The 16,733-nt window shown below is 40.0% G+C and overlaps 1 protein-coding gene across 1 annotated transcript in view; it reads left to right on the top strand.

Moving 5' to 3' along the window:
* The window catches only part of cdkal1 (CDK5 regulatory subunit associated protein 1-like 1), a 258,244-nt gene extending 242,298 nt beyond the window's left edge, over window positions 1-15,946 (top strand). Inside the window, exons 15-16 of the mRNA XM_026183920.2 lie at window positions 885-1,049; window positions 14,196-15,946. Coding sequence (XP_026039705.1) covers window positions 885-1,049; window positions 14,196-14,357 — 327 coding nt within the window. The 3' untranslated portion in view covers window positions 14,358-15,946. The remainder of the gene's footprint in view (window positions 1-884; window positions 1,050-14,195) is intronic.
* The last annotated feature ends 787 nt before the right edge of the window (window positions 15,947-16,733 follow it).

The following is a 16,733-nucleotide window of genomic DNA, read 5'->3' on the forward strand; positions in this document are numbered from 1 at the left end:
CTATTATTCTCCTATGGTGTTCACAAAGCTTGATAAAAAATGATGCCTTCTTCACAAAGAAAGTCACACTTTTGCAGCGATTAGAATTTAAGAAGTTTTTATAACTGCCTGACATCCTTCAAAAATGCACGCACACCAAATCATTTAATTAGTGTTTACTACATAAAACGACTGAATCTGAAAAGAAGAGCCGAAGAAAGGGAGTAAATCGGCACGATAATCATACACCATACATCATTATCAGCTTGTTGACTTTGTAGCTAGTTTGAAATTGTCTTTGAAGGAAAAAGTATTTTCATACAGTCTTTATTTACAGGAATAAGTCATTAAGAACAAATTCCCTTCCACATGAATCTGTAATTATAACTCTTTGTTTTCCCTTTCCTTCCTGCTGTGATCAGCTAAGATGTGCAGTTGCCATGGTGAAATAATAAGACAAACCAGCAAATCCTTCCCTCTGGTTTAGCGCCCAGCTGTTCCTGTACTTGTCGACCTTGAGGTCTTCCATAAATGGAACTGAAAGCACTCAGTTGGGGGGGTTTGTTTGTTTTTTTCCGCTGTCGTCGTCGTTGGTTTTTATTGTGACGCCGTGGACTGGCTAAATCAATATGGAGGTTGACAGATGTAAAGAACCAAGGAACATTATCTGGTGGAGTGGACGGTTATATAGGTCTGCTTTTTTATGTCAGCCACAGTAAAGTCTTTTAGTTATCTTCCATGTACTCCACAGAAGGCGACTAAGCGGCAAACAACACAATTTGAATCCATTAAATTCTACCTTGAAATTTTAGCAATATGGAGTTGTTAGAATTTTTGCCTTAAAGTGTTTTTTATTTGTGTATTTTTTTGCAGTGAAGTCAGTTATGATGTCCTCCGATTTGCAGGTGCTGGTACCTAAAAGGGTGGAGTTTAAAGGAAAGATGATTGTGGTGGACGTCTATGAGGCAGGAAAACACTTCATGAAAGGCAAACCAGTAGAGGAAAGTAAGCCGTTCACTCCTTCCATTGCCATGCCGCTTCAGAAAGGAGAGGTGTCTGGTCTGCTGCAGGTAAGCACATAGATGCATGCTTACAGTTACAGTAATTAAATTAATGCCTAGATGTGTCATTGTCTTGTCAGTCACTCATTATGGTGCTATGACATTTTTAAATGGATGCACAAACAGATATCGTCTTTCAAATATTCATATACAGTATACCAAAAACACACTTGTTCAAAAAATGAAGAACACCAGGTGATCACAGTATAACACAATATAAGGTAAACTTCAGGGATATCAATGTGTCAAGTTACAAAGTATAAATCACTGTGAGTCCATTATCCCTGCTCTGGTCCACTGGAGAGGCAAAAACAACACAACTCCCAAAAAGGGAAGTTTTGTGCATGTTGGCTACAGATCAGTGCTCTCTCCTTCTCCCTCCTGACTAATTTCTCTCTACTTTCGCTTTAGGCTAGTGTGTCAATGTGACCATACCTACAGCCCATTCAGGCTGCACAAGCAGACCTGCTCCTCCAGGATTGCACTTCTGCACATGCCTTCACAAGACGTTTTGTGTCTCAGCACAGTCTCAGGAGTGTGAAGGAGAGCTGGACATGACCATAGAAGGGCACTGAGCCAGCAACAAGGCATGGTATCTGCTGCTTTATGTGATGAGAAACAGGAGGAGACATAAAATGCATGCAGCAGGCTACTTGTGCATGTTTCTACTCAGCCTATCAGAATCGGCCTCCGTGAGGGCGGCATGAGGGTTCTTGGTCCTTTATTATGATCTGTGCACAGGAGTGCTCACTGCACGGTGCGAATATGTACACGGCACCGTATGCTAACACAGTAGGTTACATGTGTGCATGTTACTGAAGAATTTTGTAGGGTTCTGGTAGAGCTCCTCCTGCTCCTCCTTGTACAAAAGAGCAGATTTGGGTCTTGGTGCTTGGTTGATGCACTTTTACAGACCTGTCCAGCTGTTCTTGTGTACAGTATTTACTCCCTATTCTTGAGACGGTGCTGGGAGACACAAAAAGCTTCTGGCGCCAATGAAAATGTCCTACTGCAAGAAGTGGAACACTTGTGCAATGTGAATGGGTTGCAGGTACTTTCCCATAATACCAAGAATGGCAAGAAAAGTAACAATGGTCTATGGCTCCAAAGACATTCTCCTTTTTTATTTTATTTTTTGGAGGTTTTGTTGTTGAGCCTCCTGTGCAACTGCTGTCACTTTAATTTGCACCAAAGCAGGTGAAAGTGACTTATGCTTCCAAAGTGGACACATATATATCCCTGAAGTTTAACTGACTCCACGATATACTTTCACGACCCAGTGTTCCCTTTTATTAAGACCACCTCACATGATGTGGTACTACTGGTTCCTGTTCTAATAGCCACTTGGTGGATAGTGCTCTGAACAAATCAGCTACAGCATCTTGGGAACAAGGTTTGTAGGTTGCTCTTTGTAAGCTACACTGTAAGCAAACTGATAGTTGTCCAAGGTGGAACAAATAGTTAACCTGAGACGGTGAGTTGTGTTGGAAGCAAATGTAATGTGCAGCAGGTACACCTAACAGATAATTACAGTCGCAAAAAAATGTTTAAAATCAGGATTAGGATGCGTTCATTGCTCATAAAGTGTGGTGTGGACTTCATCTTACACTCAGTTCTTTATGTATTTTGCAAATCAGATGAAGGTTATATATTGTATCAGCAGTAAGTACAGAAATCTTGGTCTGCAAACTCTTTCTTGGGACTATGGATGTATTTGATCAAATACTGGGGTCTTGTCTTTTTCAATTAGTGAGAGGATCTATATCTCACTCTGTGCACTTTCTTTATCAAAACTATTAAAATTTTGTTTACAACACGCTATTCAAATTGTGTGCACTCAGCAACTGAGTCAGGTGTGTATTTATGTTTGTCCATAATTTGAATCCATGCTCAGTCCTGTAGTTTAGGAAGAAGCCCCAGTGTATCATCCGTGAGATAAGTAATTTCAGATAAGCTGCAGGCCGGCTAAACTGTCCTTTTCAACACACACACACACACACACGCACATGTACACACAAAACCATGTTAATGTATCTGTTTCACTGCATGTTATTTTTCACTCTGACTAGCTATAGCTTATAGCTCAGGACATGGAGCCACAGAGCAGAATATGATACACTTTCTAATTTCACACTCCATCAGCCTTTACTGCCAGACGTAGAGGGAGGGGAAGAAAGGAACAGACAGAGACATGGTGGGAGGGGGCATGGATGAAGAGGAAAGCAAGCAGAAAGAGAAATGGAGAGCAGAAACTGAGATAAAAAAGAAAGGGAAAAGAAGGATTTCACAGGAAGCCAAGTGGCACGTCACTCAGCAGTAAAAAGTTCAGAAGAGGAGACTAGGCCTTGTAAAACTACTAGCTTTATGAATCCCGCAGGTCATCCAGCACACAAGCATTCGCCCCTCACCCAGCTTCATTCTCAAACGCTTGCAGTCTTCCAAAAGAAAATCTTACACAATAATCCAGGCCTTATTTTGTTGGACACTAAAGAAACATGTGGATTGCCCATAAATTCATACACACACACATCAGATCACACTTCAAGATAGATGAACCAAAATCACCTCAGGCAGCACTAAAAGAAAATGAAAAAACAAAAAAACAACACACCAGTAATCCCTTCAAAAATGAAACGATGGGCCTGTATAGAGCCAGTTTACCCAAACGTCTACTGGTAACTTGTTTTCTCGAAAACCTCTGTAGAGGAGGCAGTTACACTCCAGCATCCCTAAGCTTGATTAAACTCGGATTCATGGAACTTTGACTCATTTTAACGAGACGGGCACTGTTAGATGTCCATACTTGATCGTTATCACTAAGTAATGGTTAAAAACAAACAGGGCTGCACATATATAAATGGTGTAAATAGTGCAACACAGACTAATTGTGGGTCGATTGTGCTAACTTTTGGAAATATTCACATATTGAATGCCCATTCAGATCCAGCAACAACCCAGCACTCTACCTGCACACTGTTTTTCATGCTTAATGGGCAAATACATATATTTCCAGCTATTCCCTTACCCAAGGTGAAATTCTGGAATTTTTTAAGGTGAGAAGGGAGATAAGGTCACTGAGAAGTAGAAGAGAATTTATGTTAAGAGGTTGAGTTTGACAGAAGGAAGAAGAGAGAGAATCTTTTGGAATTGCAGTAGCTGAATAGGAAACATTGATTTTTTATTTTTTATTTTTTATTTTTTTATATCCCTTTGCAAACAAAACTGCTGCTGTGAAGGTTTTTGAGTTTGACTGTCTTGACTTGCTGGTACTTGAGCAAGTCAAGGACTTAGCAAATGACAACAAAATGTAGAGAATTTATTTGGAGAAGTATCAAATGAACTGAAGGAAGGCAACTAAGAAATCAAGCTAAAAGACAAACAGAGGCAAACATTAGTGTTTGTCTTAATTAAATATTGTGTCTGAACTTGAAAAGTTCCGTTTATGCTTCTCTGCTTTCCATGGTGTATTTGCAATTAAGCACTGAGTTATATTAAGTAAAATCTCCAGTGATACTGACGATCTGCAATCCTGATGACCTGCATTGTCAGCTCTTAATGGTACTGAGTTGCACTTAAGCAGAGCGTAGTAATCGACCTACTCTCTGGGAAAAACAATAGTGTCTGGAAAAGACAGGCTTATTGTACGAGTATACAAAATGTTTTCCCATTTTGTTGAGTCTATTAAAAATTCCAAAGTTAAGAAAAAACATATATAAATATAGCAGGTGAACAGTATCTGAAAGCTATATTCTTTATAAATCCACTAAATACCTGACACGTGACCCGAGAGATGCATCTGACCCTTCACTTGATACAGTTGACCTACTGTTCACTGAAGCCTCATCATCAAGAAGCCATTCTGTAAGAAACAGTAATGGGGTAGAAGCACAGTGGCAGCAGGTGGAGTTCGTTATGGAGTGATTAATTAAAATTTGGATTATTTTTGGTTTATATTGTTTTCAATGTGTACAAATGAGGTCGAGAGAGAGGTGCAACAGTGAGTGTCTGCAGCTGAGTCCACTGCAGAAAAAGGTGGAGTAAGAGACGAACGAGTGATTGCAGTAAGGCGCATATTCACTCCTGTGTCTTGTGGCAGGGTCTATAATTGCAGGCTTATGGCAAAAGGAAAAAAAGAGCAGGATAAGAGACTGTGTGTGATGACGTGCATGATAGCTGGATGGCTGATAGAAGGAAAGAATCTGAGCTTTGTCGTTTCATCTAGGATGCAGAGGAGCAATGTAAGGCAAAAAAACCAAGAAAAAGAAAGTGGCAGATAAGTGGGTGGTTGGGATTGGCAGGGGAAAGGACTGAGGTCTGTAATGTCCAAAGTGAGATGTCTTTCATGTCAGAAATGGAGAGTAATGAATGCACAAAAGCCAGCATGTAGTGATGTGTGTGAGGACAAAGCATCATGGCCAGATGGATAGATGGATGCATTTATTGAAGAATAGGATATGAAAGCCTGCGTGGATAGCTGGGAAAAAGCGACAGATATATTTGGATGAATGTGGCTTAGTTGCCCAAAACTGGTGAATGAGTTGGTTTAATAGGTGCAGAGATGTGTGAATATATCAACAAGGTATTACAGTTACGGATGGATGTGTAATGTGGATAAATTAATAGTGATCCAAAAGCATCCCCAAATTTTTTTGCAAAGAATATGTGTCTGTGACGATGCTTTTATGGACCAGATGAGGCAAAATCCACAGAAAACACAAAACCTCTGTTGGACGTTTTGGTTTTATTGTGTAACTAATCCCAAAGTGTAGTAAATTGTGTTTTTTTGCTTTAAACACTGGACAAGAAACACTTTTGATTTTCTACAGAGAGAGGAAGATCATCACCTTATGTATAGATCTTTTTGTGTGTATTGTTGAACCTCATGTCGGCCACCTTAAGATCTATAAACTGCTAAGTGTGCTTTTTTCCCACCATGTAATAAAAAGCATTAATGACACCATACTTTTTCTTTTATTGAGATGGATCACATCTTCCTTCTCTTTCCCGGTCTCTCGCTCTCTCTCTCTGTTACTCTCTCTACACCTGTTAGTCCTTCATTCACACAAATAGCACTTTCAACATGAGGGGAAGGACAGTAATGAGTCTTTTGGTGAGACACAATAGCAAAGAAAGCACATCATGGTGAAGGAAAAAGTTTCTTCACCAGTCCTCATCTGCAGACGAAATTAAGGGGTTGAATGAGAGAGAGAGAGAGAGAGACTGGAAAATAAAGCAGGAATGATGGCGAGAGAGTGAGTGAGATGGAGAGATCAAGACTCAGAGAAGGAGCTTGGAGTGCCATATAATAATCAGCTCTTTTCACAGCATATTTCCTCAAGAAGACCAAGAGAATAGAGAGGGAGAAGAAAACTGCTCTGCTCCCTCAAGAGAGTAAATTGACAGCTTGTATGGAAGGCAGAATGTAAAAGGGAGAGATCTGGAGGAGGGAAAGAGGGAAGAATCTAGGTAGTGAACAATGTTCCTCCATAACCACAAATTGGCAGGATAACAGAAATGGAGTTGAAATTTGCCAGCTTTTTCTCTCTCTCCTTCTTTACGTTCGATGTAAATTCCCAGTAAGAGAAGGCATCTGGTCAGTTTGTAGTTTTTGAAATACATCTTCTAAATGCAACTAGAAAAAAAGGGGTTTTAGTACAGAGCGTGGGTGGGATTGCCTTTGCTTTGCATCATAGTGTTTATAGCACGTAAACTCAGACACACTTGCATATAGCAGTAGTCAATGGTAAAAGAAAGCTTATACACACATGTTGATTATTATACGTACACATTTCTAAGCACATACTTGCTTATGCTGTCTTCCCCAGTGTGCCTGGCAGACTCTGACTGGCCGCGGGCTGTATGAGGTGCTTCTGTTTTGTTTATGTGATGATTGCGTGTGTGTAAAAGAAGCAGTGGTGATGCACACAGACACGGAGCTCGCACAAAAGTCAGTATTTCTCTGTAGGAGTTCATTTTCCTTTATTTGTTCCTCCGGACTGACGTGCAATTGTTGTGAGTTCTTGCTTTGATGTTGCGTTATCCTCACGTGTTGTCATCTGCTTTGTCAAGAAAGAAGCCAAAATCAAAGATCGGGATGTAATTTTTGGTCAGGGAGCGGTTAATCCTCTGAAATTGGTCTATTTTTAAACCTTGTATTTAAAATGTCAAAGGGTTTTTGCTTGGCCTTTGCTCCACTTTGTTTGCTCTAATAGCAGATCATTTGTTTTGCCTTGAAAACAGCAGGGATCGTTATTTTTTTAAGCATTTCGTTTAGCGTGTCAAGTTACATTACAGCGGCTCCACTTCAGAGCCAAATGTTACGCCATCAAAATATCAGTCAGGTGTGTTTTCTGTGTTCCAGCCTAACATGTCAGATTGCATTGCAAATCCTCATTCTGCCTCATAATGTCAAAGAGTTCAAACAGCTTTTAATGTTTGAACCATGGGTAGAAAAAGTAAATGCAAAAAAACCTGTTCAGTTTAGAGCAGTCTTTATGTTTTTGCATGCTTTCATAGCCATAACCAAGCGTGGGCATTGTAAACAAACACCACTACATTTTTAAGTGTCTCATCCATGTCTTGTGTTTTATTTAGAAGTGTGTCCTCCTCTTGAGCGTGGCGTGTCATTTCGGTGTTACAGACGCTGCATAGAAAAGGATTACTGATCACCTTTTATCCTATGATGCAATATTTCTGTTCAGATAGAAAGCGTTTCTTCCAGGATGACAGAGCAAGGCAGAAGTGGGGCTGGGGGGCAGAAGGCAATGATTTGATGGCAGTAATATGTGTCAAAAAGTTGTTGATTTATGAGATTTGTCCATTTTTTTATTTGTATTTTACACAGCGACCCAACAAGTTCATTTACGTGAGAGCTATTAACTACTTTAACTGTTTTCTTTTTTTGGAAATTTAAAACCGAATATACTAAAAGCATAAAATAATGCAAGTGGATATACGTAGTGGACACAAGGAATGCAAATTAGTACAAAGACTGAGAGACGTCAGTGCTAAGACAGCACAGTCAAATAGATAAAACAGGGAAATTAAAGAAACATCTTTATCAAACTGACAACTTAATGTAGCACCAATGATAACACAGGCGTTTCCAGGGAGACACAAAAATTGAGCAATACAGCTACGCTTTCTGACATGTCAGCTCGTTTTCCAACACCACTAACAAGTCCAGCATCTTCAAAAGCTATAAAGCATTGAACAGCAAGGTGGCTAAAGCATTATCCCAGCCCATCTTTTATTCTGTCTTTTTCTCCCCCCAACAAGAAAACATTCCCAAAACACCACTCGTGCTCTTGTCTTTTCTTTTGGCATGTTGTTTTCACCCTTTTCTGGTATATTTCTCTTGTGCGTTCTCTTTTTAGTGCTAGTCTTTTCACTTTAACACGGACCTTTTATCCCACCATTTGCTCATTTAAAATTTATGTGTGTATCTGCAAATGCTATTTTGCTGTTATGTCTGTGTACTTTTCCCAGTACCTGTAAACATGTGCCTTTTCCCCCCGTTTGTCTGTGTGTGACTGCCTGCCATGTGTTTGATCAGTCATGTGTTTGCACACCCAACACTATAGTGTAGCACATGTAGTGCTCTTCTGTATTTAGTTACAGTAACTGTAAACTGTGCAAACCATATGCGTTTGTCTCTTTGTGAACAGCTTTATAGACAAGTGTTGTATACACTCTATACAAGCAATGACTGTATGAAGACCAAGATGTGTGTGTCATGGTGTTTTAATGACAAGTTATCATTAGCACTGCAGTGATAGAAGCTGGTTAGGACTTGAGTGTCCGTACCAAATCTCTTGAGATCATTTTGATTAAAGTTAATGTCTATCAGTGTGGTAATTATGTTACAAATTACATTCCAATACAAATTGTTTGCTTGGACACAAGTCCTTCTGACATCTTACTCTACAACAGTGGAAACAACAACACAATTAAAAAAAACACACACACATAAAAATCACAGCAAACTCTTGAAAACACTGTTTTATAGACTGTTTTTAGAATAGAACTGATTAGTTTCCATTGATTGGCTGTGGTTTTCTGAGCCATAGTGGGATAAAAGTGATTCTGCACAAAAGCTGAATACAGTTTGGCCCAAACATTTTTTTGACAGTGACGCAGTTTTTACACTGAGGGATTGTGGTGTTCAGGCCTTTCTTAAGAGGTTCACTCAAAAGTAATTGGGCAGATTAGCATAAATTAACAAAACACTGAGTTGACTAAGCAGTTTATAAATTGATGGACTGATTGATGTATCGTCCATCAAGAGTCCTTTGGAGGCAAAGGCTACTTTAAGTGTGGTACTCACTTAAAGGCCTGAAGTGCAGTTAGCCACTGTGGAAAGTTGATTTATTGATATAAATGATGACATTTTGACTAGAGAGTATGGATATCAGTAATAATAACCTCCAAAATTGATGGAAAAATGTCAAAAGTGAATGGCTAACTTTAACCAAGTTTGAATAGAAGTAAATGCGAAAAGTTGACTAGTGATAGTTTAGTTACAGAAAGCTTGTCAAGAAATAGCATCCTTATCAGTAGTGGTGATTTGCAGACATTTTTTAGTAAGAACTACGGTTTCCCCTGGGGTTGGGAGCTTGGCAAAGGCAGAAGGGTCACACTACACTGCCAGCCCTCAGGAGCATAGTGCTAGTGCTCTAGCTTTGCTGCCCTGAGACTTTCATACATTAGGGTAAATCACTCTTTCCATCTTTGGTTTTAGATTAATGACCTTTTGGTGAGAAAAAGAAAAATTTGCAATTCCTCCTTTTTCCCCAACTGTCCCTATTTTCTGTTGTAAATACAGCTACAGCACACTGTGATTGTCATTATGGCTTTGTTGAATCAGCCGTGACTAAGGAGCCTGTTACAGTATCTGTTTATACGCGCACGCACCAACTTCCATGGTCTGTGTGTGTCTAGAGTGACACTGACAGCTGGTGAGGATCATGTGAGAAATGTGACCATTGTGCACTGTGCTTCCTGGCTCTCGTGATGTGTTGTGCATTTCACAGTGTGTGTTTTTGTGCGAATATGTCAGTGTATTGGCAAAGGCTGCAGCAGACGCGCAGGCAGATTTTGTTTTAAAAAAGGTGCATATGTGGAACTGGAGCAAGAGTTTTCGTTTTCTTTTTTTTCCCCCGCTCGCTCTCTCTTTCTTTTTCTCCAAGAAACAGACATTTGAGAAGCCTTAGACCTTGAGGGAAAAGTATCTAGCTGTGCTAGGCAGTCTGTACTCCTGGTGTAGTGTTAGATGATTTTCAGGGGGATTATTTTGCTGTGTTTTACTGCTGTGAGCAGAGAGACAGACATTATCTACCACAGGTCTCCACATGTGCACACACACTCACTCACAAATGCCAGCTGTCTTTCTCACAGAAATGCACAAACTCAGCATGCCAGCTAGCAGGTGGTAAACTATCACTGAAAGCCACATCTCTTTTTTGGGGGTGGGGGCTCCCGTTCTTGTGCTTCTCATTTCTTCTCAGTTTTTCCTTCTCTCCTTTCTGCTCTTCTGCTCCGCTGCTTCCTACTGTGCTGACACGCACCTACTGGCACTTGGATTTTCACTTATCCCTCTTACTAGTAATAGATTTTCGACTGTAGTGTTCAGTGTCTCTTCTGGCACCCCATTGTTAAAAGACACCTGCAGAGAGACAGATAAATAGAAGCATAGAGGAGAAGGTGGTGGACTTTGCCCACAGCATATTTATTTCTCTTGCATTAGTCCTTTACGCTTTATAAACTTCTTCTTTTGTCACAGTGGTAATTAAATATTTACTTTGTCTTGTAACTTTTTCCTCATCTGCCATGTCTTTTCTTTTAAAACCTATCCGTGACAGGATGACCCACGCACCCGCCGTTGCAAGGTGATGGGTCTTTATTGATAAGGGTTTTTTGGGCACACACGCTTATCAGCTGCCTCTCTGCCCGGTGTGGTATGCACCGCAAAACTATCACTACTATCCCTAATAATACTATATTACCATACTAACAATACTTAGCATTTATCTTCATAGAAAAGAACTTTATAAATATGATGTTCTGGATGAGAGAGGATGGGCGATCCAAATCTGAATGAGGTTCATCCATCATGATGCAATTCTCACAGTCATGAGGCAAGTGGCTCAGTGGCAAGTGTGTCTTGCACCTTTATTGTTTTCAAGCATCTTTAAAAACAAAACAGCGTATCACTTTGCCATTAGCGAGTCAAGCTGTGATCCTAACATTGAGCAAATGTTGATGCGTCAGCTAGACGACTGTTACAGATTCTCTCTCGACTCATTGTTTGAAGTTACTGTAAGTGACTTAGAGATGTGTCACCTAGGCGTTGTCGGTTATAGTATCCATTCACCATTGTGTGCCCGTAACAGAGGAACCCATTCATGGCAGTGTGTTCAGGAAAAGAGTGGGTGGCAAGGTAGCATTCACAACCTCCAGCAAGTAGAGGGGAGCGAGAGTAATGCGGAGGATAGAGAGGCAGAGGACAAGACACTGTGCAGCTGCTCACTCACGCAGCCATGTGCGTGCAAGACGTGTAGGCGTGCAACGATGCTCAGTTTCATATGAATGTATAGTGTACATGCAGGTAGGTGTTTGTAGTCAACAAAGTTTGCCATTGTTTTGCTTTCAGTCCTTGGGTAAAAATATCTTAGTATGTTTGTATGTAAAGTCTATTTTGGAATTTTTCTTTGTTGGCCTAATAACAAAAGCTTGAAAGGTACAGAAAATTGGAAACACCACATATTACGTGTTAAAGAGACGTGGAATATGAAGATGATGGCGTATTTTAAAGCAACGTACATGAACAAGGACATTTGGATCGATTGTCTCCCCGTCTTCCTCTTCTTGCAATTTGTTTAAGGCTGAAATTAAAAGTACCACACTGTGAAGGATTATTTATTTATAAATCAATCATTTAATTAGCCTAGCTTCAAATCACACCTAAGGTCTCCGTTCTCATACATTACGATAAAATCGTATAAATGTGTAATCAAACAGAATGGTGATCAATGACGGTGGGTGGAGGCCAGGGAGAAATTGGCCTAGTCATTAATAGTCAGTGTTACTAACTGAATTATTACAGCTATCAAGGCCTGAAACGAGTTTTTGATGTTTTTCTCACCACAAACTGCATTTTTGAACGTCACATGATCATGCACATTGTTGAAATGTTTCATGCCAAACATGGAAATTGCTAAATCTAACTTTTAAAAAATGCTTTGAATCAGGAGTGGGTAACCTGACTAAAATAATGAGATAACAAATGTAAATGAAGGACTGCACACTGAACATATATTACATATTTAAATATTAGAAATCAGTCTAACGGATTAACGCCTTTTATGAACATTCCCAAAATATGAAATGCTACAATCAGACAGTAGTTGGAGACTGCGGCACGACCAAAACTTTTGCAGTCGTGTGCAATGAACTTGCACTGTTGCTACCTTTGAAATGGTTTCTTCAACAACAGGGACCAGGTCTGACCACTCAAAGGTGGTCAGGCTGGCTTTTCTTTGCATTCTGTCTGAGATAATATAGTTAATTAAACTGGTGAAACTTGCAAATCTATTGCCGTCTATATAGAGACATTAAGTACTTGTATTCAGTCTTAATTTCCCCACAAATAGTGACTTAGTTACTCCAGGACAGCAGTTTAACTGCAAAATGACATAACTGTTTGGCAACCTTACTTTTGTATAGCAATGTAATTGGAATACAACCAGTTGGCAACCAGCTAAGTCGAGTCCACTGCTGCAGAGATGTGGTGACGAGTTGGGCTCATCCGTGCAGGCTGACTCAGACTAATGGCAACGTGTTGGCAATCTGTCTCAGATTCATTGCAGTTGGTACAAATTGGACTGAGATTGTTTGGAGACAAGTTTCCTCTGCTCTCATCTTGCAATCATCAGTGTTTTCGCAGAGGTTGAGTGTAGCAGTAGTTGTGTTGACCAGAGGTTTAGGGTGTTGAGGTCTGAGCCATATAGTATATCACCATTTTTATCAACATCAAATTTACTAACATATTGCCAATTGTCTGATTATACAGCACTGTATGTGCCACTGATGAAGAACACTATCTGTAGCCATTTGCATCCTCTTATTGATTTTAGGAGGTTGCTTTGTTCTTTATTTTAGGATATTAATATTGTTGGCTGAATTGATAGCTGTAGCAGAGCAGTATCATTTCACTGTAATACAAATGCAGTCACTGTCTTTTTATCACAGTCTTGCTTCAGCCGTGCTGCTATAACACCATCACATCAGTCGTCTTTCCTCATGTCAATCCAGGCTTCTCTAACTACATAACAGTGCACCTTCTCAACATCAGCTCCATTCAATAGACAGCACTCTGCAGTAATTGGATCACTACAAAACTGCATTAACTGCTTACACAGAGATAATAGCATCATAATTGAAATGCACTCATTTGCATAAGCAAATGGCCAGTTTTTATGAATGCTTTCATCCGCAAAGTATTAAAACAAGCACTGCATTTTAAATTCACTTTATTATTGTTTTCCTTTCCACATGAAACTGAGTTCTAGAGAGGAAACAGATGGAGAGAGACAGAAGGTGTAAGGAAGAGACAGCAGTGAGCAAGCAGAGGAAGTGATAAATCCCTGTCATTATCATCATGCCAGCATCCATAGATATATTTCAAAATGTACACAGTAATCAACACGTATGATCTATGAATGGATTTATTTCTTTTTATTTTTTGATATTTCTTTTGGGGCTTGCCTCACATCTGTCCAGGAACTGCAGTTAAAAAATTATTTAGTTGGCTGAAGTGTCATATTTAAAGAAATAGCTTGTGTGTGCTGTGGAATAGACTCAAAGACAGCTGGGGTTTGGTCCTTAAATGCTCTTCTATCTTTTTCACTGTGCTGTCAAGCCTTCTTTGATTTGTGACTGTGGCCAGCTGATTTATTTTAAAAGATGATTCCACCAGAATTACACGATATGAACTCAGTATCAAGCTCTGTGTGTCTGCATAGGAGATGGGTTTTCACATATCACAGATGATGCTAAAATTAAATCATTTAAACTACCAATCGTTACAAATAGTGCAGAAAAAACTCTCTGATTTGTGTTGGGATTCTTTTTAATCTGCTTGTTTTCCTCCCACAGGAACAAAAGGTCAATGGCGTCCATGTTTCTGCTCCCATGCCTTCTTCGTGCACCTTCTCCATTGGATCTAATAGTCTGGACAGAGAAATGCTGAAGAAGATTGGGATCGGGCTCGCGCTGGCAGCAGTCATCTTGGCTTATATTGTACAGAGAGTGTACTGAACAATGACTGTTGTGTGCGCGGTCTTTTTTATTGTAATGTCAATACCTTCTCTTGGCAGTCTATCGGCATGGTCAAACGGCTTCACCGAACACCTTTTATACCAGTCTTTTTGGTACAAATAATTCACCAGATTTAGGATTTCATTTAGAATATTTTTTAAGTGCTGATTACTTGTGACAGTGACAGTAGAGCCATTTCTTGCTTAGGAAAAAGGTAAAAGTGTGTTTTGTTTAGTTCTTACTGATGGCTACTGGTGCAGCTGTTACACAGATATTCAGTTGATCATACATTCAGGGCTTTACCATCAGTATGAGAGTCTGATCTGTCACTCTGCATCCTTTTAAATTGGAACGTGATTTAGCTTGGTTTATTTCATTTCGTGAAACTGAGTGATGATCTGTGTTATACTTTGATTAAAGTGTGTACAACTTCTTTTCACAGTATTTATTTTTGAAAGTGAGACATGAACATATTTTCAGAAAATGAATGTCATTTGTGTTGTTTTAAAATGTTAACCTTATGTTTCATTGTTCAAGAAGTGCTTTGTGTTTAGAGTTTTTCACAATAATTCATAGAATATTTGGCAGAGATGCCAGGCGAATTCTTACTGCTGGGATTCATTTATTATTGACACGCATTGTGTCACCACGCACACATTTTACAAGTAAGATGTAGTTGTTTGCTTCTAGCATACAAGGTTCCCTATATTCTCCAATAGGCCAGCGTCACACAGGTCTAGAGAATGGTCAGAAACCCTCTGGCAACCACAGGCTGCAATAGAAAAATCCCCCACCAGTTGCCAAGTAGTTGCTGGCTGTTGCTGAGTGACATTGGTTGCAAAGAGGTATACAGTCCTGCACATCCTTGTAATTTCTTTGGTAACCGGCAAGCAGCCATTGTCACCTGTAGTTTCCATGGAAGATACCAGCTTGTCTCCAAACACACTCCTAACTGCTTGCCTAGCGGTAGTGAAACTGTAAAAGTTGCTCCTTTTAAACCTGTTGGTTAAAGGAATAAAGCACAGCTTTTACTTTGCCTCACCCTTTTTCCCACTTTCACTGCTGCTCAGCGACTAGATGGGGAGTGTTCCAGATATCAATCTAATGCCCGGATAAGCTATAGGTGACTAGCAATCTGCTAGCAACCAAAGCAAAGAGGTTTTTGGTGCAGCACCCTCTTTGATACACATTTTCCCAAGCGATCTGTAGTTTCCAGAGGGTTACCAATTGGTCTCTAGGCATGTGTGGCTGACTTGCAGTGGTATCTAGCTGATTTCCTGCCATGCCAGTCTAAATAACGAGAATGATTCCACCTCCATCATTGATTCATAGGGTTCATAATTCACATGTGGACAAAATTCAAATAGTTGGATAGCAGCAGAAATCTCAAGTGCACCGATATCATACTACTGCTGGATTTTACCAAAACTTGCTTGTGTTTTTTTGTTTGTTTAGTTTTCCTCCCTTTCTATAACAGTGTAATTACCCTCCAATACAACTCTCTATACTTAGATTTTTTTGGGGGGGTTGTTGTCCCAACCATCCAGAATTGTTAAATAAAGGATAAAATCCATTTGCCATGAGTAAAACTGCCAAAGTGTTGATTGATTGACTGAGTCATTGAATTATTGATTGCTCGGTTGTTGTCATGCATAGAGTTTCCCTGTGTTGCTCTCTAATGTCAGGCTGTTTGGACCTACAGCTGTCCCAGTGCAAGCTCTAAAAACCCCAGACAGTTAATAATGCATGCCCCAATTTATGTGGCGCTTCACTGGGACGTGTCTCCACCAGGATGTCTGTATTTGTGTGTGTGTGTGCACCCTGTGCATATTTATTTCTAGTCACTCACTTAGCTTGTTTATGGGCTTGTGTCAAAAGTTGTGTGTGTCAGAAAATGCCTCTGCTGTCTGATGTCTTGTCTGTAGGGTCGTCCTGTGCTTAATTTAGCAGAAAGTCAGCATGTGTGCGTCTCTGTTTGTGCGTGCGTGTGTGTGTGCGTGCGCATGCTTTAGAACTGACAGGACTCATCGCTCTCTTATTCAAAAAGCCCTCTTGTTAGATATACAACTGCTTGTAGCCTACATACACGCAGGCTTTGTATTATCTAAGTAAATGATGCATGTCACACATTTTGTAGACAAACAGATACAAGCATGCACTCAGACTTTTTCTTCCCTAGTTGATGCATATTGCATGCACGCACACACATACACTCACAGCATATTGCAGCTTTGTAGTATATAGGCAAATGATGCATGCCAGGCAAACTTGTGCACAAACACAAGCACCAAAGCTTTGTATTACCTGATCAAATGATGCATGTCGTACACACGGACGCACACACTACCTTTTGTATTATGTGATCAAATGATGCGT

Source organism: Astatotilapia calliptera, chromosome 11 (genome assembly GCF_964374335.1).
Source record: "Astatotilapia calliptera chromosome 11, fAstCal68.1, whole genome shotgun sequence".
NCBI classification, from domain to species: domain Eukaryota; kingdom Metazoa; phylum Chordata; class Actinopteri; order Cichliformes; family Cichlidae; genus Astatotilapia; species Astatotilapia calliptera.